This window comes from Phocoena sinus, chromosome 13, assembly GCF_008692025.1.
Source record: "Phocoena sinus isolate mPhoSin1 chromosome 13, mPhoSin1.pri, whole genome shotgun sequence".
Taxonomy (NCBI): domain Eukaryota; kingdom Metazoa; phylum Chordata; class Mammalia; order Artiodactyla; family Phocoenidae; genus Phocoena; species Phocoena sinus.
Genome location: NC_045775.1, coordinates 1,921,271 through 1,947,716, shown reverse-complemented (window position 1 = coordinate 1,947,716; position 26,446 = coordinate 1,921,271). Strand labels below are relative to the sequence as shown.

Genomic DNA, 26,446 nt, shown 5'->3' with positions numbered 1-26,446 from the left:
ATCCTGCTTCAGGACGCCTCTGTGTCCATTTCCATGTGCCCAAACCCTCCTTGGGGCTGAGGTCAAGTAGCTCCTGTTCCCAGCACCCTTTCCTTTGGTCCTCCCCGCTCAGGGAAGGCGTCTCCTTCCTTTAGCACCTCACCTGGATCTCTCAAAGCACTTGCCGATCTTGACCTTGTATTAACCGTTTGATCGTGTTTTGCATCCTCATGGGCAGCGTCAGCGTCTGTGTCGGACTCGGCTCTGTGCCTCCGAGTCTTCCAGTCCTTCTCTTCTGGGCTTCGGACCGGTTGGCCCCTGGCCTCTGGTGCACACAGAGAGGAGGGGCAGGGTGGCTCTCGCAGCTCTGTGTGTTGCCCCCCCCCGCCCCGCCATCGTTTTCCCAGCCGCCCTGAGTGCAGCTGCTTTGTGGCCACTGCCCATAGTGGGCTATGCCTGCCCAAGCCCACCCTTTTGTAAACCCGCTCAGGCTCTTTCTCCCCCTGCAGCCAATTGGCCATCAGCACAGGCGGGCGCTGGTGGGGGATGTGTGTTCTGTGGCCTGTGCCCTCTGGGCCTGCCTGGCTCTGTGCCCTGGTGGGTACGACTGAGCTCTTGCAGGAGTGATACTCGGTCAGTTGGTGCACTGCGGTCCATCCATCAGGGCCCAGAAACACGGTCGGAGCAGTTTTTCAAAAGGCATGTGACTCGCTGGAAGCCTGGGGTCCCTCCGTGAAGCCGATGCTCTACCGTTTCTGCCACCATCTTCCACACCAGCAGGTCCCCCAAACGTGCATCCCAGCCCAACCTTGCTGAGAGCCCTCTGGCCCTTACTCCACCGGCAGGCGGCCGCCGCGTCCCCTTGTGGCTGGGCGGGCCCAGCGTTCCCAGGCGCAGAGGGTGGAGCGAGCGGGGCACCAGCGCAGCTCTGGCGAAACACACCCAGGTTCCTCCTCACAGAGGCACAGGCGCTTCCCAGGCCTCTTTGTTCTCTGGGGCAGGAGAGAACGTTCGGGGGCAGTGTCCACAGGTCCTGTCCCTGAGGCCGAGGGAAGCTGTGAGCAGGTAGGGCTCCCCCGTCGCTGGGCTGATGGCCATCTGCGCTTGCCCGCCAGGGCCCACGGGCTTTCTGCAGAGGCCAGAGTGGATTAAACAGGGCCCTGGCGCTCCACGCCCTGGTCCTTAAAGTCGGCGCATGTCTCTGCCGCCCTTTGATGGGGTGGGAGGGCACTTTCTGAGGCTTCCACTCCCTGACCGCACAGGCCTCAGGGCAGTGGGTGTTCTACCCACTGTCATGTCAGGCCCATGGAAATGACATATGTCCGGGAGGGTCTTCAGGCCCATTGGGACCTGTCTTTGTCCATTTATTGCCTGGCCCCCAAATGTCCCCAGTCTAACAGGGGGGCATGGGACGCTTTGGGTTCAGTGGACCTTGAACTGCCAGGGTGTGGCCCTGTGCCTGGTGTGTGATCACCAAGTAAGCAGCACGAGGTCCCTGGGCGAAGACTTGGGGAATCGTCTCAGTACACACCTGCCCTGGTGCTGTGGGGTTCTGACTGCTGGGCTTCTGGCCTTATTTCTGACAGGGGGTCCCGTGTCTGAAACTGGCTCAGACCAGGCCTGGGTAAAGGAGCACGACTTTCAGTGGGGTTATGCCCCTCAGCCTCCTGTTCGCTCACTCTTGTTTCCTTCTACAGTTGTGTGGACTCCTGCCTGCGTGTGCGGGCAGCCAGGGCTGGGTCGGAGGGCCATCTGTTTCGCTCCTTGCAGCACCGTCTCCTGTTGTCTATCGGCCAGTTGGCCTTCCTTGGCTGGTAACCTGGCCTGTTGGTCATTAGGCTAATTGCCGGCCCCTGGCTTCTGGCAGTTACATACATACCATCACCAGGCCACTCTTGCTTTGGGGCCAGGTTTAACTGCTGGAATCAGAGAGCGGCCACAAAGCCCGTTACCAACAGGCCACGCGTCGTGACAGCCTCTCCTGAGAGTGGAATTGCTGGTCACCTGGTGGGTGGGTGTCCAACCGCCAAAGTGTTTGAACTATTTTACGCTCTTTCCAATAGTCCTTTGAGGGATCTGGTTGCTCCACATCTTTGCCAGTACTTGGTGGTGGTGATCATTTTTACATTAAATTTTAGCCATTCTGGCAGGTGTGTAGTGTATCTCATTTTGGTTTTGTTTTGCATTTCTCCAGTTACTGTTGATATTGAGCATCTTTTCTGGTGCTTGTTGACCGTTCATATGTTTTCTTTTGTGAAATGTCTGATTCAGTCTTCTGCCCACTTTTAAAAACTGGGTTATTTGTCTTATCATTAAGTTGTAGGAGTTCTTTATATATTCTGGATACAAGCCCTTTATCTGGATACAGACATATGTATTCTGAATATTTTCTCCAAGTTTTGCTTCATTTTTAAAGCAGTGTCTTTCCAAGAGCAGCAGTTTTTAATTTTGATGAAGTCCAATGTCTTTTGGTGAAAGAAGTTCTTAATTATAAAGTAGTCTGTTATCGGCCTTTTCCTTTGTGATTAGTGGTTTTTCTGCCCTGATTAAGAAATCTTTGCTTATTGAAGAGTTATGAGGATATTCTACTATATCGTCTAGAAAAGATTTGTATGATTTTGTCTTTCTCATTTTGAACTTCAGTCTGTCTGGAGGTAGTTTTTGGGTGTGTTGTGAGGTAGAATGCAGCTTGTTTTTTTCATGTGGATATATTGATAAAATTGATCCAGCATTGTTTATTGAAAAGACCATCCTTTGTCCACTCCAGTAAATGGCATTTTGTTGTAAATCAGGCGACCATCTGTGTAAGGTCTCTTTCTGGATTCCATTTTCTTTCTCTGAGCTATTGATCTATCTGTGTATCGGCAGTAAATTAATATCAGGTTGTAAACCATCCAGTTTTGTTCTTCTGCATGACTGTCTTGGCCATCTGGGCGGTTCACGTTTCCATGTAAGTTTTAGGACTTCAGAATCAGGTTGTTGATTTCTACCAAAAAAAGGAAAAAAAAAAGCCATCTAGAACTTTGGGGTTCAAGGGCTCTTTCCAGTAGTGAAGCTTCCCATCCTTGACCATGGTATGCCCCTCCATTTACTGAGGCCTTCGCCTGCTCTCAGCAGTCGTCTTCATTTGGCACCTCTTTAGTTTGAGATATTATTGGATATTTCATTTTTTAATTCTATTGTTAATAGTTTTTCAAATTTTGTCTTTAAAATTTTTGTTGTTAATCTATAGATACCAATCGAATTTTATATATCACCCTTGTGTCTAGCAATTTTGCTAAATTCCCTGTTTTATTTCTAATGTCTATAAGTGTAAATTCTCTTAAGTTTTCTATACATATAATCATTAGCAAGTAACAGTATTTTTATTTTTTTAATAGTGTTTATTTATTTTTACTTGTTGACAGTTTGCTTTATTTATTTATTTATGGCTGTGTTGTGTCTTCGTTTCTGTGCAAGGGCTTTCTCCAGTTGTGGCAAGCGGGGGCCACTCCTCATCGCGGTGCATGGGCCTCTCACTATCGCGGCCTCTCTTGTTGCGGAGCACAGGCTCCAGACGCGCAGGCTCAGTAATTGTGGCTCACGGGCCCAGTTGCTCTGCAGCATGTGGGATCTTCCCAGACCAGGGCTCGAACCTGTGTCCCCTGCATTGGCAGGCGGATTCTCAACCACTGCGCCACCAGGGAAGCCCCAGTGTTTTTATTCTTTTCATGTTCTCATATCTTTATTTTTTTTCTTGCCATACTGAAGTAGTTGGGACCTCTGGTGTAACGTTAGCTACAGGTGGTAGCACAAAGCATTCTCGTCTCATTCCTCTTCTCAAGAGGAAAGTATTTAACTGTTCACCCCCTGGCAGTTATGTTTGCTGGGTGAGCAGGCAGCTACAGGAGTTACCTTCCTGACACATGCACAGAATTCTCAGAAGAAGGAGCCGTTCAGTGGGAAATCCGCCACTAGTTGCTTCTCCCGCGCACTAGTTTCCCGCACACTAGCTGCTTCCCGCACACTAGTTGCTTCCTGCACAGTAGCTATGTTTGCTGTGTCACCTTCTGTCATGTTGTGCACTGCAGCCACAGTTCAGTTCTCATGTTATCAGTCCCATCACTTTTCAGATTAGAAACTTCTTTTTCTGTCATTTAGGGAGATTAGTATAATCTGTGCCTCTGCTGGGTGAATGTTTCGGGCATTTGCTTATTCTTTTCAGCTTATTAAAGTTGCCAACTCTCTCTTCAGTTAGTTCTCCTGTTTCAGGAGTTCCACTGCCAATCCCATGGGCTCTACAGCAAGACTGTGGAACTAAAAATCTCAGCAAAAAAATCACTCTCGTAGGCAGAAGCTGTCGTGAACTACTTTTTCATGGTTAAAGGTGGATGTGTTAACATTAAATTTATATGTAATATACATGATTCTTTTTTCTTTAAGCTGCAACTCCATACTCTCTCAGACACAATGAAGTATGTGGACTGAGCACTGAGATTGGGATCAGAAAGCCTTGGTTGAAACCCTGATCCTTCTACTGACGATTTGATCATGGGTAATAACGGTATTATGATAGTAGTACCTGGGGAGCCAGGCATTTTGCCCGTTGTGTTCACTGCTGTATTTCTTGCTTCATTAGTTGGTGTTTAGATTGGAGGACCATGTATCTAATAAGAAGTGGGACGTTTTTAAATGTACTCTAAGGTCCTTTGTTTTCTTATTTCTTGGGGTATTCTTTCTTTTTCTACAATTCTTTCATATTCTTCACATGATACCAATTGACGATTTAATGCTGAAGCCTGTTCATTGTTTTATTATCATTTATTAAAGACTTTTTGAAAGGGGAAGGTGTTTATCACATATGCCGTTTAGAACTAAATGGAAAGCAAATTTTGAAAGGGTTTACATTTAGGAATTTATGATTCAGTTTTTAACCACATAATGTTAAATCTGTTTCTTTTTGTTTTGTCTTTTCATCTTATTTTGTGTCTTACTGAAAAATTGTTTTTTTTAAAAAAAGAAAAGTTGTTTAGAGGGCAGAGACCTAGAGCCAGACAGGTTCCTGAAAAGAGGTGACCCGCGTGTCTTGTCTGTGCTCAGTGTCCCTGTCCACAAAGTGGCTGTGCGTCACCATCAGGCGCCGGACTGCTCTCCACCAGGGCTTAGCCTGTGGCGTCCGGCCCGCACTCATCCCCTCAGTGGACGGGGGCCTGCGCCACCACTGACACCATTTAGCACGTACGTGTGAAAGCAGTGTGTGCAGGGCTCTCAGCCCCTGTGCAAGGTGCTCTCACAGAGCTTTCAGGGAAAGTCCATTTAATGCCTCTCTTAGACCCAGCTGCACCCGTGGTGATTATATCTTTAGCTGCGCCCCACCTTCATTTCAGTCCCTTTTTTGAAGAGCTGTTGAGGAAGAACAGGAGGAAATCGATTTTGAGGAAATTAAATTTTCTTCTAAAGCAGGTTGATGTGTTGGAACAGGGCAGGGGAGCAGGGTCTGGAGCCGCCCGCCTGGTCAGCGTTTCGAGGGCAGGGGTGCGGGCCCGGGGCTGCGTGTGTGGGCGCTGTCCGCAGGGCGGGCGGCCACGCTCTGCTCACGTCTCCCTTGTCCCTCAGCTGCAGATGGCAAAGTCGTGACGTGCGCCGCAGTGTGGAGGATGCCAGCGGAGCTGGAGCCGGGCGGCCACGAGTCCCCGGAGGATGCAGCGAGCCCTGCACACGCCCTGGAGCTGCTCTGTCACCTGGGCCCCGCGGCCCATGGCAGCACCGCCTGGTAGGTTCCGCCCCTGCGTGTCCAGGCAGGCTTGGAGGCAGGCCCCCACCACAGAGGCCTCGCTGCATAAATTGCTTGCTTCCACTCTCTCTTTAGTGCCAGTTGTTTCCCAGATGAGAGAAATCTATGGACACCCTGCTGCACATGTACTGAGAAAAGCTGCGTCCAGATCCTTTTCTTCTAAAGTCAGTCTTACCGGGTACCTGCCGGGAGGATGGCAGTCAGGTGTCGTCCAGCACTGAAGCGCTGCATTGCTTTTTACCTCATAGATACACCTTCACTCGGCAGTCCTGTGCATAAATTAACTTATTTGTTACCTTGGGTTGAAGGCTTATGATGTCTTCTTCTGTGGACCAAGTGTGGACGCCCCGTGTGCAGGTCGTGCTGTGCCCACAGCCCTCTGAGGCTTCATCCTGCATTTATTTCCCCAAGTGTCCTGTGCAGTCTCAGGACGGAGGGACGCCACCGGCATCCCTCAGGGCTCCCAGGCCCCTGGCTGCCCACGTGCTGCGATGGCCGGATTGCTGTGCCCCCCGCGGTAACGCACAGATACTCCTCACGACGCTCACGGCTCACGTGTCGAGTTGCCGACGCCTTGGCAAACTCAGGGGGCCGTGCTTTCTAGAAGGGACCGTGGGAACGTACCCTTGTTATGGATGTTGACGGTTACAACAGTAATTGTTTTGCTTAATACGGTCACACTGCCACGTGGTGCGTACGTGTGCGTGCGTGCGTGTTCTTGTGCGTGCGTGCGTGTTCTTGTGCGTGTGTGTGTGTGCGTGTGCAGGTACATGAGAAGGAGCCTCCGTGTAGTCACTTCTTAGTCACCCCTACCGATTAAACAAATTGAATCCAGCGGGTATTTATTAAGCACCTGCTGCACGCGCCTGCCAGGCTCCAGGGACCCAGGGTGATGGGTCCGGGGACCTGGCCTCGAGGAGTCACGATCTCTCGGGGAGGCCGTGGTGTAAACATCTAACCGAGACCCAGGGCAGGCGGGGACCACGCTGGAGTCGTTCTGAGCTGTGTGCCGTGGGCCCCCCAAGGAGAGAGTCCCTAATTTTTACTAGAGGAATTGATGACGGAGTCTCTGAGGAGGTGACGTTTGGAGCTGGGACTTATACTGGTCCGCACAGTCAGCTGCGTTTGGAGGAGGGGAGGGCGGGGGGAGCAGAGCTGGGGGCCTGCGTGGCCAGGGCCCCGGGGGGCCTCCGTCTGTCGGTCTGTGTGTGGAGGTGGCTAGCAGGTGCCAGGTCGGGCTTGTTGCTTTTTCCCAGGAGGCCGGCCGTCTGCACAGAAGGGGTTGTCCTGCCCCCTGAGAAACTACCCACGGGTGCAGGAGAACAGCACTGCAAACCACACAGCTGTTCGGGGCCCACGTCTCAGGTGGCAGCCCTGCTTCCCCAGCAAACATTTGCACGTGTGTGTGTGAATGCGAGAGTGTGTGCACATATGTGTGTGCATGTGTGCGTGCACGTGTGTCTGTTCCAGGAGCTACCCCGGCACTGGGGAATGGGTGAGTGAGACAGTGCAGACCCGCAGTCATTTCGGGCGAGGCCGGCATGTACAGGCGGCTTACATGCCTTTGGCGAGTACAGAGAGGGGTGAGCGCCGGGAGGGGACCTGCCCCTGTGGACGAGGGGATGTGGGGACGAGGGGCTAAGGGAGGGGCCGTCGTCCGCTCCCCGCTCCCCTCTCCCCACCTGGGCCCAAATGCTCCATCAGAGCTGCCGTCGTGGGGGAGCAGGCTGCGCCCGCCCACGGGCATCGTTGGGAGGTGGATGTAGCGCGCCTGCGCTCTCGCCTGTGAAGGGAGCATGCTAGGAAATGAGTGTCGGTATTTAGACCCGTCCTCCTCGGAGTCTCCTCGGAATGCCGTTACTCCCGATTTGCTGCTCTTGTTCAAAGTGCTTGAAGTCTTTTTTGTTATCCATTGCATCGCTCTGTGTCTTTGACCTTTTCACCTGTGGCTGCAGGTGCGGTTGTAGCAACAGCTCAGAGAGACCCTGCGTGCCCACCCGTCTCCCCCAGCAGGGACCACGCACCACTGCCATCGAGGCAGCCCAAAGCCCCACGCAGGTTCATGTGTTCTGCACCCCCGCCTGTGTGTGCGCTAAGTTCCCTGCATCTCATCACGTGTGTTAGTCTGTGTAGTCACCACCACGGTCGGGGCACAGAACCAGGATCGCTTGGGCCGCCTTGTTGCGGCCATCGCCACCCCCCCACGCCCCGCCCTTCATCTCTGGCTGCTGCGAGCCCGCGCCACCCGGTGCGCCGTCACCGGGAGAGCATTCTGCACGTGGAGTCACGCCATGTGCATCTGATGGCGGCTTTTGCTCATCGTCCCTCCTTCCTTCTTACTCTGAGTAGGACTCCGGGTGGGCTGGACACAGTCCGTGTAAGTGTTCCCCTGTGGAGCATCTGGGTCCCCGGCTTCGGGCTGTTGTGCGTAGAGAGCCTCTGAACAGTACCCTGTGCACCTGGGTCTCCACTCTCCTGGCCAGGTGCCTGGGGGCAGCCGCTGGGCCGTGCGGCGCAGTGTTTAGTTTGGTGGAAGCGACTGCGCTCTGCTCCAGAGGGGTCGTGCCAGCCGTGTGTGCGGGTCCAGTCTCGGCATCCTGATCAGCATGTGAGGCTGTCGTGCACGTTCTCTGAAGTGTCCGCGGTGGTGTCAAGGTTTCATTATTAGGTAGGGAATATGAGTTTTGGAAATTTAAGTCTGGTGGATCTGTGGAGGTGAAGGACACTGTGGTCAGACATGAGGCAGTCGGTGTTCTGTGTTCACTTGCTTGCTTTCCTTTTGCCTTGTTATTTGTGCTGAGAGCAGTTCCAGGAGAGGGGCTCCCAGATGCTCTGACCATCGGCCGCTGCTGGCCAGAAGGGAGTGTCCAGGAACGCCACACAGTCCCAGTGCCCTGGAGTCGTGGCTGCGCTGACAGGCAGAGGCGTGGAGCTCCTGTCCTCAGGGCCCCTCAGCCTCTCCTGTTCTGGAGCGCGGGGCATGGGGTAGACGGCTCCCACGTCTGCATCGCCGCAAGCAGGGTCAGCTAGTGCACGGTGGGTCTCTTGTGCTCACCTTCCCCGAGGTGGCCGTAGGGTCACTGGAAAGTCACCTGTTTCTGTAGATCAGGTCTCCATTCCTGAAAAGGAGGTGAGACATTTCTCGTTGTGCTGATGGCAGGGTCTCTGGAATGTGGTACTTTGCGTGGCTGTAAATAAGGCAGTGAAGGGGCTGGTGTAACGTATCCCCCAGACCCTTCCGGGCCTGACTCCCCGGTTTCGCCCTGTGGGGACACAGGTCCCGACTTGACCCGGAGGGGCCGCCCCATGACCTGCAGCACTCAGCTCCTCTGGGCTGAGTGTCCCCTCCTCAGAGAGGTCCTTCCTAACCATTGTCTCCGAAATGATCACTGCCCCAGCCCCACTCACGCCTTTCCGTCATTTTACCCAGTCTTATCTCGTCATGGCAGTCACCACCTCCTGACCCTCCCCTCTCTGTGCCTGTACTCCTGCGTCTTTCTCTGTAGCCTGAGCTTCCTCCGGGCAGGGGCCTGTCAGGATGCAGGCTGTGTCCTGTAGCCTGCATCAGCACCAAGGACAGTGCCTGGCACACGGAGCGCTCCGCCCGGTGCTGAGTGCGAAAGGGAGCGAATTGGGGCCGCAGAAACGATGCTGAGTCATGACTGTGACCCTGTAAAGTGGGGACCTCTGTAGGTAAGTTAACTGTAGGCCAGAGAGAGGAGGAGATTGCGTCCAGGGTCCCTCGCTCCTCGGGGGAGTGGCTGGGCCTCCCAGCTGGGCGGTCTGGCTGCAGGAGCACACCTGCAGAACGCGGATTGGGAACCGCCTGTGGCTGTCATCCTGTGGTTTGGAGGTGGTGTCAGGCGCTGGGAGTATAGACACATCTTCATCAGAATAAGTTTGGGGAGTGCTCATGCATATTCCTGCTGGTCCTTTCTGGATGATCAGTGTAAACGAATTCTGCTCTCGAGGGGACCCCCTCATTTTGCCGATACTAGAGTCATCATCTTTTCCGGCATGCTTCTCCTCTCCCTCCTGGTTCGCTCCTGCAGTCAGCGTGGTGATTGTGGAAGAAACGGTGGGCCTGGCGTCCGTGGCCCTGGGCTCTGCCTGCAGATCTGTAGCTAATCCACGGCATCCCTTTGGCGAGTCAGGTCAGTTTGGGCCTCATTCCCTCGTGTGTAAAATGGGTTGAATTCAGGAGTCTCTGATGTTCTTACCAGCTCTAAATTCACTGGATGCAGTGAGCTCTCTTTCACACCTGCTCAGTGCCGCGTGCCTTTCCCTGAATCTAGTCATAACTCATGACCCTCTTTCCACTCTGCCTGTCGCACTGAGGTGAGGGGCACTGGCTGTTCTGCTGCTCAACAGACGCACGGCCGTGACCACGCCACTCACGTGAGGTCCTCCTGGGCGAAGTCAGTTCCGCTGGTGGCGGGCTGCCTGCAGGGCTCGGACTGAGCCATGAGGATGTGTTTACCGAACTGTGGTCTTTTCACCATTTTCAGGGTATCTCATCCCGTCATACTCCAGGTTATGTATATTAGCTGCCTTAGATCCTTTTGGAAGGATATGGGATGTAGATAAGTAAAATTAATAAAATTTTACCTTGTTATGTTAAAGACACTGAGGTGAGAGTTCGTCCTAGTGTCACGCGTGTAGTTGACACTCTTTTCCTTTTCGGGGGTAGGTGAGGAAGGGCTGCTGACACTCCCCCTTTGTGTGCTGTGTGCTCGTTCTTCTCTGGAGTTAGGGGTCTCCCAGGGTCAGTGCTGACACTGACGGGGGATGCGTTTTATCAGCACGTGCGGTGTCTACACGGGCACTGAGCTGGGCACGTGGGGGGCTGCAGACCCACCGAACTCTCTAGGGCCTCCTGGCATTACACCCCTGTCTCCTGTGTACTCCGGTGTCTTTTGGAGCCCCGATGAAGGCGAGGTGTTTGGGGACGCGGCAGGTAAGAGCAGGAAGGAGGTGACAGTTCTCTGGCACTGGCTCCCTATGAGGTAGGGGCTGTATCACCGTCGAGATTGGCCCGAGGGCTGATTAGCCACCACAGGGTAATTTTGTGGCTCTCCGTCTCCTTCTGATGGTGAAGAGGCTCTCCAGCTGCTGAGGAGTTACGCACCTTGGCTGTGGATTAATGCGTCCTGCTGGAGAGTGGAAGCAAAGTCAAGATAATGGAAACACGCACCATTTCCCAAGTGGTGCGTCGGGAGCAGTCATACAGATTGCAGTGTTTCACGGACGGTGAGAGTCTCCTTAAGGGAGAAACCACTAAAATCGGAAACCAGCAGTTTTGGGGGATGGAAGCGAAATTAGTGGCGGTCAGCTGCAGCCCCTGCTCACACACCCTGCCCGCCCCCCCAGATTGTGGAGGGGCCGCGACGGGCTGGGTTAGCCTCACTACGGGGGACGTGCTGGGTCTTTTTCTGATGTCCTTGCAGATGCCCGTGGCACTTGCACAGTGACCGCTGACCTCTGCTTTCTGGGGAGAAGATACCTCTGCGGTGCAGATGGAGGTAAATATCACACTGGAATGCCAGGCCGGCTGAGAGGGTCAGGAATTCCTGAGAAGCGGGTGTGCATGTTACTGTTCTTAGTAGAAGAAGGAAAAAGGGCCGTAAGCTTTGGTGTTGAGCTTAGAGAGGAAAGAGAAGAAAAGAAACTTGTGCAGGTCTCCAAACACTTGAGGTGGTTTGGCCAGAAGAAAGGATTTGACCTCCTCTCTGATCTTGTGTTTCTTCTTTTCACTTCAGTGTATAGAACAGTGTAAGTTGACTTGGGTGAATGTTACAAAGAGTACATTCAAAGTTATCCTTAATATCTTTTCAAAGTTGTCTCTGAGGATACATAAAATAAGATGTTTGAAGTTTTCAGAGATCCTACGGTATGATTCTGCTGCCAGTGATGGTGGAAAGGTCTCTGTGATTATGACGCTGTCATCACAGAAGAGTTATCAGATTTTATAAGGTCCAGGTTTGTGCTTTCTGGTTTCATCCAACCTAGATGTACTTAGGTGTAAGGTTTTTAAGCTGGAGCCCTGAAGTTGCTCCCCTGGTTACTGGCTCACCGCTAAAGTGGTCCGCTAGCTTTAAGAGAAGCCTGGAATGAGGCCTCGCGTCCCTTATGTTGTAGGAAAAGAACAGTCTGTGGCTTTACAGGACAATATAAAGATGTCTTCCTCTTTCACTTTGGCTAAAGTCTCATTTGTCAAATGGGGATGGTCGTCAGAGCCACCCTGGCGCCTTGTGAGGGTCATTGAAGCTAAGTATTAGGAAGCGGGTGATGAGGAAAAAATAGTAAAATGCACTGTACAGATACAGCTTATCTAGGAAGAGTCAAAATACGAAAATCTGAACGTACGGTGCAGAGTATAAATAATTATTTATATTACAGGATAAATTCATATTCTTTCTGAGATCGTAGTTCAAGTTTCCATTAAATACTAGGGTTCAAAGTGTGTTTCAGTTGGTTCTCTCATGAACCCAAAGGGTCTTTCCCAGAACATGCTGGGCAGACATATACCATTGTATCCAGTGGGATAGTTTAGGAGAATGTATTTTTTGAAGTTCTGTTTGTGATTATTTAAACTTGAGGTTTAAATAATTAAAAAATGTAAACCTGAAGGACCACTAACTCTGCCTGGAGAATTTTAAACTGTAGTCGATTTTTCTTCTGCTGTTTGAGAAACGGGGTGTGGGAGGAGGGGGAGAGCAGGGACAGCCAGGGCTGCTGCTTGGGGTTCGGGAGGTGTTTCACGTCAAAATGCGTCATGGCTCCGAGCCAACCCTGAACTTGCTGGTGAGACCCAGGAGCAGAAGGCTTGAGCTTCCTGGATGTGCCGCTAAGCCACACGGCACCCACCCTGCCCTGCACTTGCCCTCTTCTCCCTGCCTTGGGTGGAGTCTGCAGTGAGCGGCCGCAGTGGGCCTGTGTGAACTTGGACTTCAGGGCTGGTGAGAGTCAGCCGTTCCAGGGTTGAGGGCCCTGCACTGCCCGCTGGCTCTGCCCCTCAGCCCTCTTTTGGGCAGAAGGACAGGACAGGAGCCTCGCCCCAGGAGGGCCAGTGCAGCTGTGTGCACCCACCCTGCGTTGTGATAGGCTCTGGGCCTCGGACGTGTCCCTCCCAGGGAGGCTTCTGAGCAGTGCAGGTCTCTTTGCCCACACCCTGCCCATGGCTGGGTTCTCAGCGGGAGGGCGTGTTTCTGTTGAGCCATGCACACGGCTGATGCAAGCGTGTGTGTGCAGGTAAGCAGTGTCAGAAGGAACACAGACGTCGGATAACTAAGTCACCCGGTGCCCAAAGTCCCACAGTCGCGTGTTGTCAGAAAGGGGTACCCGGCAGTGCATAAGCATGATTCTTTCACTACAAGTATCCGTGTGTCTCGGCCACGGGAAACCTTGCATCCACAGACTCAATCAAAGCGGGCTTCCTGACTTAATGGTGTAACTCTTAAAGTGACCTTTTTTTTTAATCCTTGTAGCATTTATGAAAAGCTATCTTGTGTTCTGCTGTGATTTTTTGACTTTTGAGCAGGAAGAAATTAACCAGATTGCCACATCTGTGTATTTTAAGAGAGAGATGTATAAACTGGGGAAATAATGTTTTACATTCTTTTTGTAAAGGGTTTTCAAAGTTTGACTGGTAACCACTGATAGAATCACCAGTGACTTAATAGATCCGCTTCTGCCTTGGGGTTTTCCCTTTTTCAGTAAAGTAGTGACTGTGGGTTTCGGAATGCCCCGGGAACTAGCGGTCTTGGCCCAGCCCCTCGTGTGCTGGCTCTTTGGTTTCTGCGGCACGTGCAGCCGTCTCCTGCCTGTCGTGTCGGGATGGTTTCTGTCCTCCTGGCCGTTATGCTGCCCTGACGGCCCCACTTCTCACCCGAAGAGGCTGCAGGGAATAGGTAGGTTATGTCAGTTACGTGAATTAAAATTAATTTTATATTGAGGTTGTTTTGAGAATTTCTCAGTGTCCTTTGAGTGTCCTCACCCCAGGTGCCAAAATCCAGAGTGTGAATCATTCATTTTGGAGTCACTCATCTGAAGAAGAGAAGTGTGTGTTTTGTTTGATCAGCATGAAACCTGCCAGATGAGAACCATTGTTCCTGCCATTAGGTCTCTGTTAACTGCCTCAGAGAAGTTTAGATTTGTTTTTAATTTGGGTTTATTTGCAGAAATGGCCCATTTCTTGTGTTTTTCTCTCAGTGATTACGAAGGGATATAGAGTACGTATATTAGGTGTATGCTACTTTGTTCAGGACTTGTTAATATAATTTTATGTCCACTCACATTCACGGGTAGAGTGTGATGAAGCAGAAACGTGGATGATTTTTATGAACAAAGAAATAAACTTAGTTTGGAGTAGCAAGTATGGCAGAAATTCTGGGTTATTTTCTTATGTTTATAGCACTAGTTTCATGGTGATGATCCGTGACGCAATAGAATTTCCTTTTTGTTTTTGCACTTTGCATACTCCACTGTTCCAAACACTCGTGGTCATAGGGTTGCTCCCTGTAAACTCACCACACTTACTTTCGGATGTGTCGCCCTGGGTAGACAATAAATAGCAGCTTTGCTCAGCAGTTAGGTCCCATGTGATACATGGCGTCTCATTTGGCAACAGTGCTATGTGCACCTTGGGGACCCTCTTCCTTAGGAGGGATCCCGATCCCGTGGCTGTGTTGACTGTCCTGGGTTGATCCCACCCGGAGAAGAACACACAGAATTGGTTTGTTGCAGCTTCCACGGGAGCAGAACTTATAGGACAAAAGGCAAATATATGAAAGGAATGAGTTGAGAGAAACTAAGAGCTGGGAAGCCAGGGTGAGGCTGACAAGGCGGGAGGCGAGGGTCTGGGCGCATCTTGCCGGTGGTAATCGTGCGGGACTGTCCACCGATCGGGACCCACCATCACCCTGCTCGGTGGCCTGGAAAGTGCACTTAGTTTTACGGGTTGATCCTCAGTCCTGCTTATGCTTGATGCATCTTTCAGTCACCCCCCTCTTAGTGTACGTGTGGGGCTTTGTCTGTTTTTTCTTAGCATTCTTAATGTGAGCTGCCCAAACTCACCCCTAACATTGGGGTTGGCAGACGCACGTCCCGATCAGAGCCTCCACCAGACGTGCCGGGTGCTGGGCCCCCTTCTCGTGTTTTTAGAGCACCTCTCCGGGCTCTGTGGTGGGAGCTGGTGGTGCGGCAGCAGTGAGACTCTGGAGCGTGTCCCATACCTGGAAACGGTGTGTTTACCTCTCCTTCCATGCTCCCCCCGAATCCTCACACCTGGTTTAGACGGATCCCAGGAGAGAAAATCCATGGGCTTTCTCACCATCCCAGGATGGTTGGTGGCTTTCTGCTTAATCTAGTCTTTTTCAAGGGCAGTTAACAAACTGTTAGTGACATAACTCATATAAGTTTTCTGAAGTACCTCTTTTTTCCTCTCCTTTTCTACTTTGGACATCTCTGGTCATCCAAGTAAATACAGCAAGGTTAACTCCTGTAGCAGGGAAAAGGCAGACATGCACCCTTTCCTTTCAACTGCACGTAAGTCAGAGATTACACACTTAAATCCCCTCAGAAGTAAATGGCAGATGTTCAGAGGCGCGCCTTAATTCCTGGAGCTTCTTCCGTGTGGATCTGCCTTCCTCAGGACACAGGGGCTGAGCATGAATGGCCCAGCTCAGGGGCAGATGTTGCATTAGTTCCAAAAAGGCCTTAACTCCAGCTTGCCCAATGCTCTTGTGTGTGTGTGTGTGTGTGTGTGTGTGTGTGTGTGTGCGTGTGCCTGCATGTATGTGCATGTGTTGTACGTGCGCATGTCTGTATGTCTGTGACTCAGAACGAGTGAGACGAGCTTTGGAACAGACTTGGGCATCTTTCTCACTCACCCCCCCCTTCCCCTTTGTCCGCTTATTTTGAAGCTTGGATCCGAGTCCCGGCTCTGGGGTTTACCTGTTTTCTGCCTCACTGCAGCCAGGGCTCCGTGGGGAGCAGCTCGGGTGCCTGGAGCACAGCTGCCCGGGGGCTGGAGGGGGGCTGACACTTGCCCGGCAGTGCAGGGACCTACGCCGTCCCTGAGGGGAGCCAAAGTTCGGGCTAAGATGCTGAGAGACAAAGAGAATGAGAATATGGGGAAGGCTTCCCATTTCATGTATTAACCTTAACACAGTGCCAAGCAGAAGCCCTTGGTGCAGGGCCTGGGCACTGGGCTCTTGAGCCTAGTCACTGGTTCCTGGGTCGGTAACTCCAGACCCTGGAAGGTTCTCAGACCCCGAGGGGGGATCAGGATGCCTGGCTCACTTTTGGGTCAAGACCACCAGAGGAAAGCCCAGGTGCTGGAGAGAGCGGGGCTGGTGATTCAGGACCCCAGCTGCTGGCAGTGAAGAGCACACAGGGAAACACCATTAAGTTTGGGCCCCTTTCAGAGCAGGTGAAGAGCGGAGTTTCTGAACGCTCTCGCTCGAGGATTTTTTTCCCTTAAAATAAATCTCCATGGAGTTATTTTTGGTGCATGTAAGGGTGGTAATTTTAATGTTCAAGGCAAATTTCCAAGTAAGCTTTATGGTTTTTCGAAGGGAAGCTGTTACATTTGGGGTGGACAGTCTTTGTTGTGGAAGGCTGTTGGCACATTAGGGGACATCCAGCAGCCCTGGCCCTCCCAGTCATCATGAAAACCCAAAAGTGCCCCCCCCCAAATACCCCTGGAGGGCAGTGCGGTCCTCAATTTAAGAGGCTCAGCTCTAACTGCATCTGATAATATATATCTAGGACTTATTCAACACCTACTGTGTGCAGGCACTGTTGTAAATATCACCCTGATCTTCACAAACCAGTACTGTTGACTACTTTTACACTCCTGTTACCCCCACTGGACAGATGAGGAAATCAAAGCACTGAGATATTATGGCACCCAGATCTGGGACTCCAACTCCAGCAGGCTCGCCTCAGACTCCGAGCTGCCCCGCTGCCCCTCACTGTTCTGGGTCATCTACCTTAGATGCCGTCTGTGTTTTCAGTTGTGTGTATGTTTTGTCTGAGTGTGTTTAGTCTTTCAAAATCCTTAATTCTGAAAAGTGAGATGTTTCTTTGGGTTAACAAGTCATCACTTTACCTTTCTGGAAGGTTCTTCCTGTGGACACGCTTGGGGGTTGCTGCATGGAACCACTTCTCAGATGCGTTTGCATGTGTCTTGGTAAAGATGCGTGTGTCACGGGGACCAAGGCACCATAAGGAAACAGTGATTATCTGCTTTGTTTTTCCCAAGTGTGTCAACACAGTAAGTCAGTATGATTAGCTGCTTTAACTCGAGGTGTCAGGCAGTGTTCCTTCGTCTCTTTGCCTAATGGTGATATTGAAGCTAAGGAGCTTAAAAACAATGAGCTCTCACGCCTGGTCGTGACCTATGGTTCTGGAGTCAGCCCTTGGCTGGAGACTCAGCCCTGCCTTTCACAGCCACTGCATTTGGGGCAGGCCACTCAGCCTCCCAAGTCTGTCCCCTCGTCTGTGAGTTGAGGAAGGGAAGGGGGGGACTCCCCTTGTGGGCTGTGGTGCAGCGGACGGAGAGGAGAGCTCCGGCACTCTGCCCCGGGAGCTGCCCGTCGTGCTGCTGGAACCCTAGCCCCGGGACCCAGGGCTCTCTAGGCAGACAGCGCCCTTTCTCCCCACACGTCCTCCCGGGAAGTTCCGCTGGAAGGAAGGCCTGCAGTAAGACTTCAGCTTTCCGGCGGGGCTGGGACGGTGTGGGTCAGACAAGGGCTGTGCCCAGGCACTTCTGTCTCATCGAGGTCCTTCTCCACATCCGGACCGAGCGCCGATGGAGCCGCGTCTGCTGGGGCCCAGATTAATAGCTCGGAGTGATTGCTCAAAGGGAAGGGCTCTGGCTTGCCTCTGGTAATTTTGTTCATGTGTATTATAAGCCTTTACAATTTTTACTTTATAATAAATGCAACAAATCTTTACTTACGATTTCTCATCACTTGGAGTTGAAACAACAAGTCCATTTTGAGTCTTATTCAGAGAATTTTAGTTCCAGGAGCACCTAGAGTTTTCTGTTATTATCAGGTGCTTTCAAAAATTAGGCGGGTCTATGGCCGGGACCTTAAGAACCTTCTCCCTCTTGTCAGGTACCTCCGGAAGTCATGGAGAGGTTTTGTTGCTCGGTGTGTGTGCGTGTGTGCGTGCATGTCCGTGTGTGTGTGCGCGCGTGTGCGTTTGTGTGTGCGCGTGTGCGTTTGTGTGCGCGCGTGCGTGTGTGTGTGTTTTCAAAGCATACTTCTGATGAAATGTCCTCTGTAACCAAAAGTGAACTGCTGATGTGCGCATGGTGGTAGCTCCTGACCTTCAGACTGGTAACGGCTGGAGTGATGCCACCGTAATGCCCTGTTGGAACCATCTTTTAAAGTCATCGTGATGCTTAGTCTGCTTATAGGTCTTTGAAGAGAGAAGTAATAGGTAGATGGTCTCAAAGATTTTCCCTTTTTCCTTTTTTGATACACATTTCCCAAGGAGAAGTTTTGACTTGCGTGTCAGCCTTAAGATGTTCTAAGTTACTAGTGGAAAACGTACACCTACTTAAACTGCCCAAGGATTACTTTGCTGAAATTCTTAATTCTCATTTTATGAAAGAAAAAGCTATTTTTATGGCGATTCCAGTTCCTCAGGCCTGGTACCTGAGGCCAGCTAAACTCTGACGTTTTAGACTTTTATGGAGCACGTGGCCTTGTGGCTGTGGGATGGCCCCTCCCCCGGGGTGGGGCTGTCTTCTCCCGAGTCAGACGTCTTTATTGCTGGGCAGAGCTTGGGAAGAGGTGTGCAAGCTGGGTCTTCTCAGCTGTCACCTGCCCATCTACTGGGACAGGGCCGTGGGTGACCCTCTACCAGGACAGGGCCGTGGGTGACCCTCTACCAGGACAGGGCCGTGGGTGACCCTCTACCAGGACAGGGCCATGGGTGACCCTCTACCAGGACAGGGCCGTGGGTGACCCTCTACCAGGACAGGGCTGTGGGTGACCTTCTACCAGGACGGGGCTGCGGGTGACCTTCTACCAAGACAGGGCCGTGGGTGGCTCTTTTCTTCCCTCTCTCACTGTTTTGCATTTTTCCTTGGTGTTCATGGTCAGTTGTCTGAACTCTACATAAGTGTCCCCATGAAAACAGGCTACCAAGAGAAGTTCAGTCAACTTGCTGCAAAGATGTGTCTTCAAAATTAGAATTGCCATTATCTTAACAAAATAGGAGCCACAGATTTCAGTACCAGATTTCTTGGTGTCTCTTCCAGCTGTGGTGTTTCTTGTTTACTAGATATTGTGCGTTTTTCTTTGTTATTATTAGAAAAGATACAGTAAGCTCTTCAATACAGGAGTGATGTACTGTGAGAGCTTTGTACTGTACACAGCTATGTACTGTGAGAGCTTTTTAAACTATAAATGAGAAAGAAATTGTAGTTTTGAAATACATTATTGTTGTGATAAAAGTAATAATAGCTCATTGACAGTCTTGAAGAATGGTATTAGGGAGGGGCGCCCAATCAATCAGTATTGTATTCTGTGTGAAAGAGAAATTGTGAGGGTCTCTGTCGATGTCTTCAATACTCACGCGTTGGAGGACGTGAAATGAAATTCTCTTCTTTATAAGCACTTAAGAATTTCATCAGGGAAGACAGAAATTCACGCTTGTGATCAAACTGAAAAATTTTTGATCTCTTCATGGTTTTATCACAGAGATGATGTGATTTTTGTCTTTTGTTATTCAAATATGTATCAGTTAAGAAGGTTTTGGCTGCAGGTAACAGGGCACTGTGGCTCACATAGGCTGAAACAGAAAGCTGTTATCTGACATCTCAGGCCTCGTGGGTACTTGAGGGCTGTGACCTCCCCACCTCCCGCCCCACACTGCTCTCAGCTCTGCCCTCCCAGGTGGTGGCAGCGAAAGACGTGCGCATCCTCTCCAAAATCACACTGTCCACCTGTGTCTCTTCAGACCCAGCGCCCAGCAGGCCCCCTTGTGTCTCTGTGGCCAGAATTGGTCAGCTCTCCATGCCTCGGGCTCTGGGAGAACCTGTCAGCAGTCTCTCAGCTCCAGCTGCCATGGCGAAACACCACAGCTGGGGGCTTACACGACAGAAATGTTGATTTCTCACAATTCTGGGGGCTGGAGGTCTGAGATCATGGTGCAGGTGAGGGCTCTGTTCCTGATTTGCAGATGGCCGCTTTCCCACTGTGTGTTCACATGGTAGCAAGAGAGAGACAGAGATATAGAAACAAAGACAGAGATATATAGGGAGAGAGACAGAGAAATAGACAGGGAGAGACAGAGACATACATATATAGAGAGACAGAGCTCAGGAAACTCTGGTGTCAATCTGTACTGGGCACTAATCCCATCTTGGGGCCCCACCCTTCTGACCTCATTGAACCCTAATCACTTCCCAGATCACCCCCCCAACACCAGGTGACTTTGGGAAAGGATACAGACATTCAGGCCACAGCAGAGTGGTAGCCTGGTACTGCGCCATGTCATTGCAGAGCTGTTGACAACACTGCTGGTGACAAAGGGCCGGGCAGAGGCTTTGCTGAGGGCCATGTGTAAGAGCTTTTGGCCTCAAGGTGGGACTCGCACACATCATGTAATGCTTGACCCCCTCCTTCCTCAGTGTCGCGTGGGAGCCCACGGGAGACGGGAAGAGAGTCATCTCGTTGGCTGACAACCACATCCTGCTGTGGGATTTGCAGGAAAGCTCCAGCCAGGCTGTGGTAAGTAACAGGAATTACACAGTTTTGGTTTTTTGTATTTTTTTAATTTGACCTTTCGGCCAAATTCAGAATATACTTCTTGATCATATATGTTTAGAATTTTGACATTGTTTGTGACATAATTAATGAACAGACTGAATCATCAGTCAAAGAATTGAGTGATTTTCTCTTTCAGGCAAAAGCTGTTTGGGATTCAGGCCTCAGGGCCATGTACAAATAAGACACAGAACCCTGGACGTTGACAAAACTCCCCCCTTTGGCCATAATTTGTCCAAAAGAGTTAGCAGGATATCCAAAATTATAGTCTTCTGTTTCAAGTATAAGTCTTTTTAATGAATGGATTTTCAATGTGTATTTGGTTAAAATCACCTTTCAGGTAGGAGCAGTCATGTAGGCAAATTTCCTGGTTGTGAAAATAATGGTTGACTGTGACCCAGTGACCTTTCAGCCTGCCCTCCTTTCATTCACGTGTGTGCATGGTCCTGAGGGTGTAGCCGTCAGGCATGTCAGCCATCTGTCCACGGGGGCACTGGAGCCCTTGCCTGCACACAGGCTGTCTCTCCATCCCATTCCCACCCGTCCTGTCACCCTCAGATCCCGCCACCGAGGCCGAGAGTAGCTGTCTCTGCAAGTTCCCAACCAGAAGGTTACGTCTCTCTCAACAGGCCTGTTCGTTCCCAGACCTGTTTAATATTTAGCAGCAACCTTCTTGGGAACCAGTTTGGCTTTCAAATATTCATCACTTTGAATGCTTTGTCCTTCATAGAGTAAATGCTCTGCCAATTGGTATATTTTCATATATGATCCCTTAAAGTTTCCTCTTATAAAATGTGTATTTTACATGCATTCATAATTTCATTGCATTTGCATGTCAAAGCGACAACTTTAGAGAGAAAACCAAGACATTTGAAATGAAAGCTTCTAATGCCACCCACTCAGTTGGGCCTGGGGCCCAACTGCCACGGGTTCATGAACGGCGTCTCTTGGACAGGTTTCTTCAGTGAGCTTGCATCTCACCTTATCCACTTGTTCCCAGGATGCGTGGTCAGCACTTTCCCCTCGTGGTACCCACAGTGTTCGTAAAGCCTGTCTTCACCCTCTGGGTGAAGAGATGCGTGAGTGATGATTTATCACTGTCGATACATGACCCAGAAGGCAGACCCTTCACAGTATGGGGTGTCCTGTGTGAGTCTTAAAGCTGCATTGTCAGAAGGGTGTCTCCCAGGCTTCAATGTGAACTTAAGAGTATAATACTTCAGGAAAGAAATCACTATTTTTATTAAAATTAAAAAAAAAAAAAAGACACATCTCTGTATCATGGAGTAGAACACAAATTTCACCCAGACTTTCAAGCTCGAGCAGGAAACTCGAAGGAAACTGGCTGCCTCCAATTGTCCTTGGGGCCCCCACAGGTCTGGGCAGACACTTGCACAGTCCCCCACCTTCCAGGGGGACTTGCGAGGCCGTCTGGGCCGGAGTCCAGGGGCCCCTCCCGTCCCCTAACTCCAGCCTACCTCTCGGTGGGGTGTTCCTCCAGACTGCACTTGAGGACAGAAAGGGGGACAGTGCTTTCCTATGAAAGTGCTGGGGCTCGAGACAGGCTTGGGGCTGGGAGCCTGGGCCTGGTCCAGAGGATGCTCGGGGGCTGGCTGAGCGGCTGCCGCCCCGCCCAGCAGGAGGCACCACGGGGAGCTGGTGGCGTTAGGATTCAGTGGCTCCCAGGGCCCCGACTTTGCGGGCCCCGTCCTGTCATCAAAGCGTGAACACCTCTTCAGACCCTCAGTCATCTCAAAATGATTTTATGGTGGGGTGATTAATCTGTAACTTATTTTCTGCAGAGACCAATTTCGTTTTCTCTCCCCGTTTTTTATCTGCTGTCAGCAGTTCTGTCGATACCACTTTGCGACCCTCGGCTGGAGTATTTAATACTGAAACCTTCCTATCGATTTCGACCGTCTTCATACCCAGCTCCTCTATTTTTTTTCTTATTGTTTGAGGATATTGCCGTCTGCGGTGAATCTAATCTTATGCTCACTGCATCATTACCTTTTGCAATTAAATTGGAGGCTCTCTGCCATTTATAATCGTTAGTGGAGGCCTGGGGCGGAGGTTCCATGGGGTCCTGGACCCCGATGAGGGCCAAGGCAGAGCCTCCCTGTTTGGGTCTGTGCGCATGCACCTCTGGGTTCTAGTTCCTTTCACTGGCTGTGGAAAGAAGCAGCTTCTCCTGAGGTGCAGGGACGGCAGAGCGGGAGGAAGGGGGCCCGGTGTCACCCACTCAAGGTGCAGGCCTGGGGGTACTTGCCCACAGGAGCACTTCTTTGAAGGGAGAGAACGGGCTTCAAGGACACAGTGTATTTTCAGAAATTTCTAGTCCAAGGTTTACAGCGTACCAGAGGAGGCCTGAGCACAGGCAGATGCGGGAGCAGGTGGTGACCGGAGAATCATTCCATGCAGCCATGCCCGCTGAGCCCGGAGCCCAGAATGTGCTTGCTGTCTGGGGACAGAGCACTGGGTGCAGGCTGAGCCCCTTGGGACCAGGGCAGAGGCGGGTTGGGCCTGGTGGTGCGGCCCGGGCTCCCCACCCCCTCACCCGTGGCCCTACCTTCCATGGCTTCCTGGGCTCCGAGTGTGGCCACAGAGAGGAGGGAGGCTTGCTCAGCGGGCCCCCGCTCAGACCCTGCGGCGCGGTCCTGGCAGGCTGGGTGTCCTCTGCGCAGCCAAGGCCGCATGGCACACTTGGTGTCTTCACTGCCCTAAAAATCCTCTGCTCCACTAGCCCTCCCTCCCTCTAAGCCTGTGGCAACCACTGATCTTTTTACTGCGCCTGCAGTTCTGCCTCTTGCAGAGTGTCCTAGAGCTGGGCTCATACAGGGTGTAGCTTTTACAGGCCAGCTTCCTTCTCTAGTCACTGCATGTAAGGTTCCTCCGTGGCTTTTCATGGCCTGACAGTTCGTGTGCTTTTAGTGCCGAGAGATATTCCATCGTCTGCAAGCTTCTTCATTTTGATAAAGTTCAGTGCATGAGTTTTACAGATTGTGCCTCGGGTTTCAGGTCTGAGGACTCTGTGAACAGCCTTGGACCTTGAAGTTTTTCTCCTGTGTTTTCCCTACGGGTTTACAGTTTGCATTTTACATTTCAGCCATGGTCCATCATGAATCGGTGTTGGTAGACAATGCCTGTACCCTCTCTGGGGGCTCAGGTGAGGACAGAGTCTCGGGGCCTTCGCTGTCCTGGGTGGGGTGTCTGTCTGGAGCAGAGCAGTTGTCGAGAGGTTTCCTGTCTCTCGGGGCTGCCCTTCCTGGCCCCTGGGCTGCAGGGAGCAGCGTTCCTGGAGCTTTGGGGGTCTGTCCCCAGCGGTGTTTCTGGGTTGGGGCCCATGCGGGAGAGAAAACACAGACCCTTGACACTGTGTGTTCCTCGTGCCCCAGGGCCCTCCCTGGTCAGCCTGTTCCCCACCTGTGTTTGTTCTGTGTATAAAGTCCCGGGGTTTTGCGGCACTTGGTGGGAGCTGTAAAGAAAAGTGTATCTGCCCCACCCTCCCAGCCGCAGGCGTCCCTGAAGGGAATTTGAAGGTCACAGCCCTCCTCTGGGCCCCTCACTTCCCTCCCTGCAATGCCTGTGATGCCCGAGGGCATGACAGCTCTTGCCTCTAATGAGAGGAAAGTCCTGCTGCCCCAGGTGCCTCAGGGGCATCGCTGGCTGGGGACAGCCGAGGGGCTGTGGGGGCTCCCTGGACCCGCTGTGCAGGCGTAGCCAGGACTCACCGGGTGCAGCAGCCTGCCCTTGCTCACTCATTTTAAAGTAGCTCCTTTAAAGAGAGGCGCAGGCCTCAGACCCTGTAATCTGACCCTCGCTTCACAGGTGAGAAGAGTGAGGCCCAGGAAGCAAGGGGCTTTCTGAAGGTGGCCTGGCTGACAGATGTGGGTCTGCAGTTCAGACCCGCTCTGCCCCGTCGTCCCACAGAGACATGTGCTGAGGGCCTCTCGTGCACATGCGCCCAGCCGACCCTCCTGCAGAGCTTGCACTTGGAATCTGCGTGTCTTGGGTGGGCAGCAGCATTTTGTCCTGTGAACGTGGATTAGATTTTGGGAAACAGTCAGAAGTTATTTGGAGCAAAATCTAGTAAATAAGATAGTTAAGCAAGCTTTATAATGTAAAGCTAGTTAGTGGAAACCATGTTCAAACTCTCTGAAAACTGGTTTTCTTTCTTTCTTTTTTTTTCATTTTTATTGGAGTAGAGTTGATCTACAATGTTGTGTTAGTTACAGGTGTACAGCAAAGTGAATCAGCTATACATATATCTACTCTTTTAAAAATATTTTTAGATTCTTCTCCCATATAGGCCATTACAGAGTATTAAGTAGAGTTCCCTGTGCTACACAGTAGGTATTTATTAGTTATCTTTTTTTTTTTTTATTGGGGTATAGTTGCTTTACAACGTTGTGTTACTTTCTGCTGTACAACGAAGTGAATCAGCTATGTGTATACATATATCTCCTCCCTCTTGAACCTCCCTCCCCTCCCATCCCGCCCATGTAGGTTATCACAGAGCACCGAGCTGAGCTCCCTGTGCTATACAGCAGGTTCCCACTAGCTATCTGTTTTACACATGGTAGTATATATATGTCAATCCTAATCTCCCAATTTGTCCCACCCTCCCCTTCCCCACTCTGTGTCCACATGTCTGTTTTCTACGTCTGTGACTCTATTCCTGCCCTGTAGATAGGTTCATCTGTACCATTTTTCTAGATTCCACATACATGCATTAATATATGATATTAGTTTTTCTCTTTCTGACTTACTTCACTCTGTATGACAGCCTCTAGGTCCATCCACATCTCTACAGATGACCCAATTTCGTTCCTTTTTATGGTTGAGTAATATTCCATTGTATATATGTACCACATCTTCTTTATCCATTCATCCATTGATGGACACTTAGGTTGTTTCCGTGCCCTGGCTATTGTAAATAGTGCTGCAATGAACATTGGGGTACACGTGTCTTTTTGAATTATGGTTTTCTCAGGGTATATGCCCAGTAGTGGGATTGCTGGGTCGTATGGTAGTTCTATTCTCAGTTTTCTTTTTTTTTTTCTTAGTTTTTTTAAGGAACCTCCATACTGTTCTCCATAGTGGCTGTATCAGTTTACATTCCCACTGACAGTGCGAGAGGGTTCATTTTCTCCACACCCTCTCTGGTATTTACTGTTTGTATATTTTTTGATGATGGCCATTCTGACTGGTGTGAGGTGATACCTCACTGTAGTTCTGATTTGCATTTCTCTAATGATTAGTGATGTTGAGCATCCTTTCATGTGTTTGTTCGCAGTCTGTATGTCTTCTTTGGAGAAATGTCTGTTTAGGTTTTCTGCCCATTTTTGGATTGGGTTGTTTGTTTTTTTGATATTGAGCTGCATGAGCTGTTTGTATATTTTGGAGATTAATCCCTTGTCAGTTGCTTCATTTGCAAATATTTTCTACCATTCTGAGGGTTGTCTTTTTGTCTCATTTATGGTTTTCTTTGCTGTGCAAAAGCTCTTAAGTTTCATTAGGTCCCATTTGCTTATTTTTGTTTTTATTTTCATTATTCTAGGAGGTGGGTCAAAAAAGATCTTGCTGTGATTTATGTCAAAGAGTGTTCTTCCTATGTTTTTCTCTAGGAGTTTTATAATGTCTGGCCTTACATTTAGGTCTTTAATCCATTTTGAGTTTACTTTTGTGTATGGTGTTAGGGAGTATTCTAATTTCATTCTTTTACATGTAGCTGTCCAGTTTTCCCAGCACCACTTATTGAAGAGACTGTCTTTTCTCCATTGTATATTCTTGCCTCCTTTGTCATAGATTAGGTGACCATAGGTGCGTGGGTTTATCTCTGGGTTTTCTATCATGTATCATTGATCTATATTTCTGTTTTTGTGCCAGTACCATACTGTCTTGT

At 50.7% G+C, this 26,446-nt stretch overlaps 1 protein-coding gene across 2 annotated transcripts in view; it reads left to right on the top strand.

Moving 5' to 3' along the window:
• The window catches only part of EIPR1 (EARP complex and GARP complex interacting protein 1), an 89,738-nt gene that overhangs the window by 48,615 nt on the left and 14,677 nt on the right, over positions 1 to 26,446 (top strand). For both annotated transcript variants that reach the window (XM_032652052.1, XM_032652053.1), the window contains 2 exons: positions 5,575 to 5,731; positions 20,406 to 20,505. In XM_032652052.1, coding sequence (XP_032507943.1) covers positions 5,575 to 5,731; positions 20,406 to 20,505 — 257 coding nt within the window. The remainder of the gene's footprint in view (positions 1 to 5,574; positions 5,732 to 20,405; positions 20,506 to 26,446) is intronic.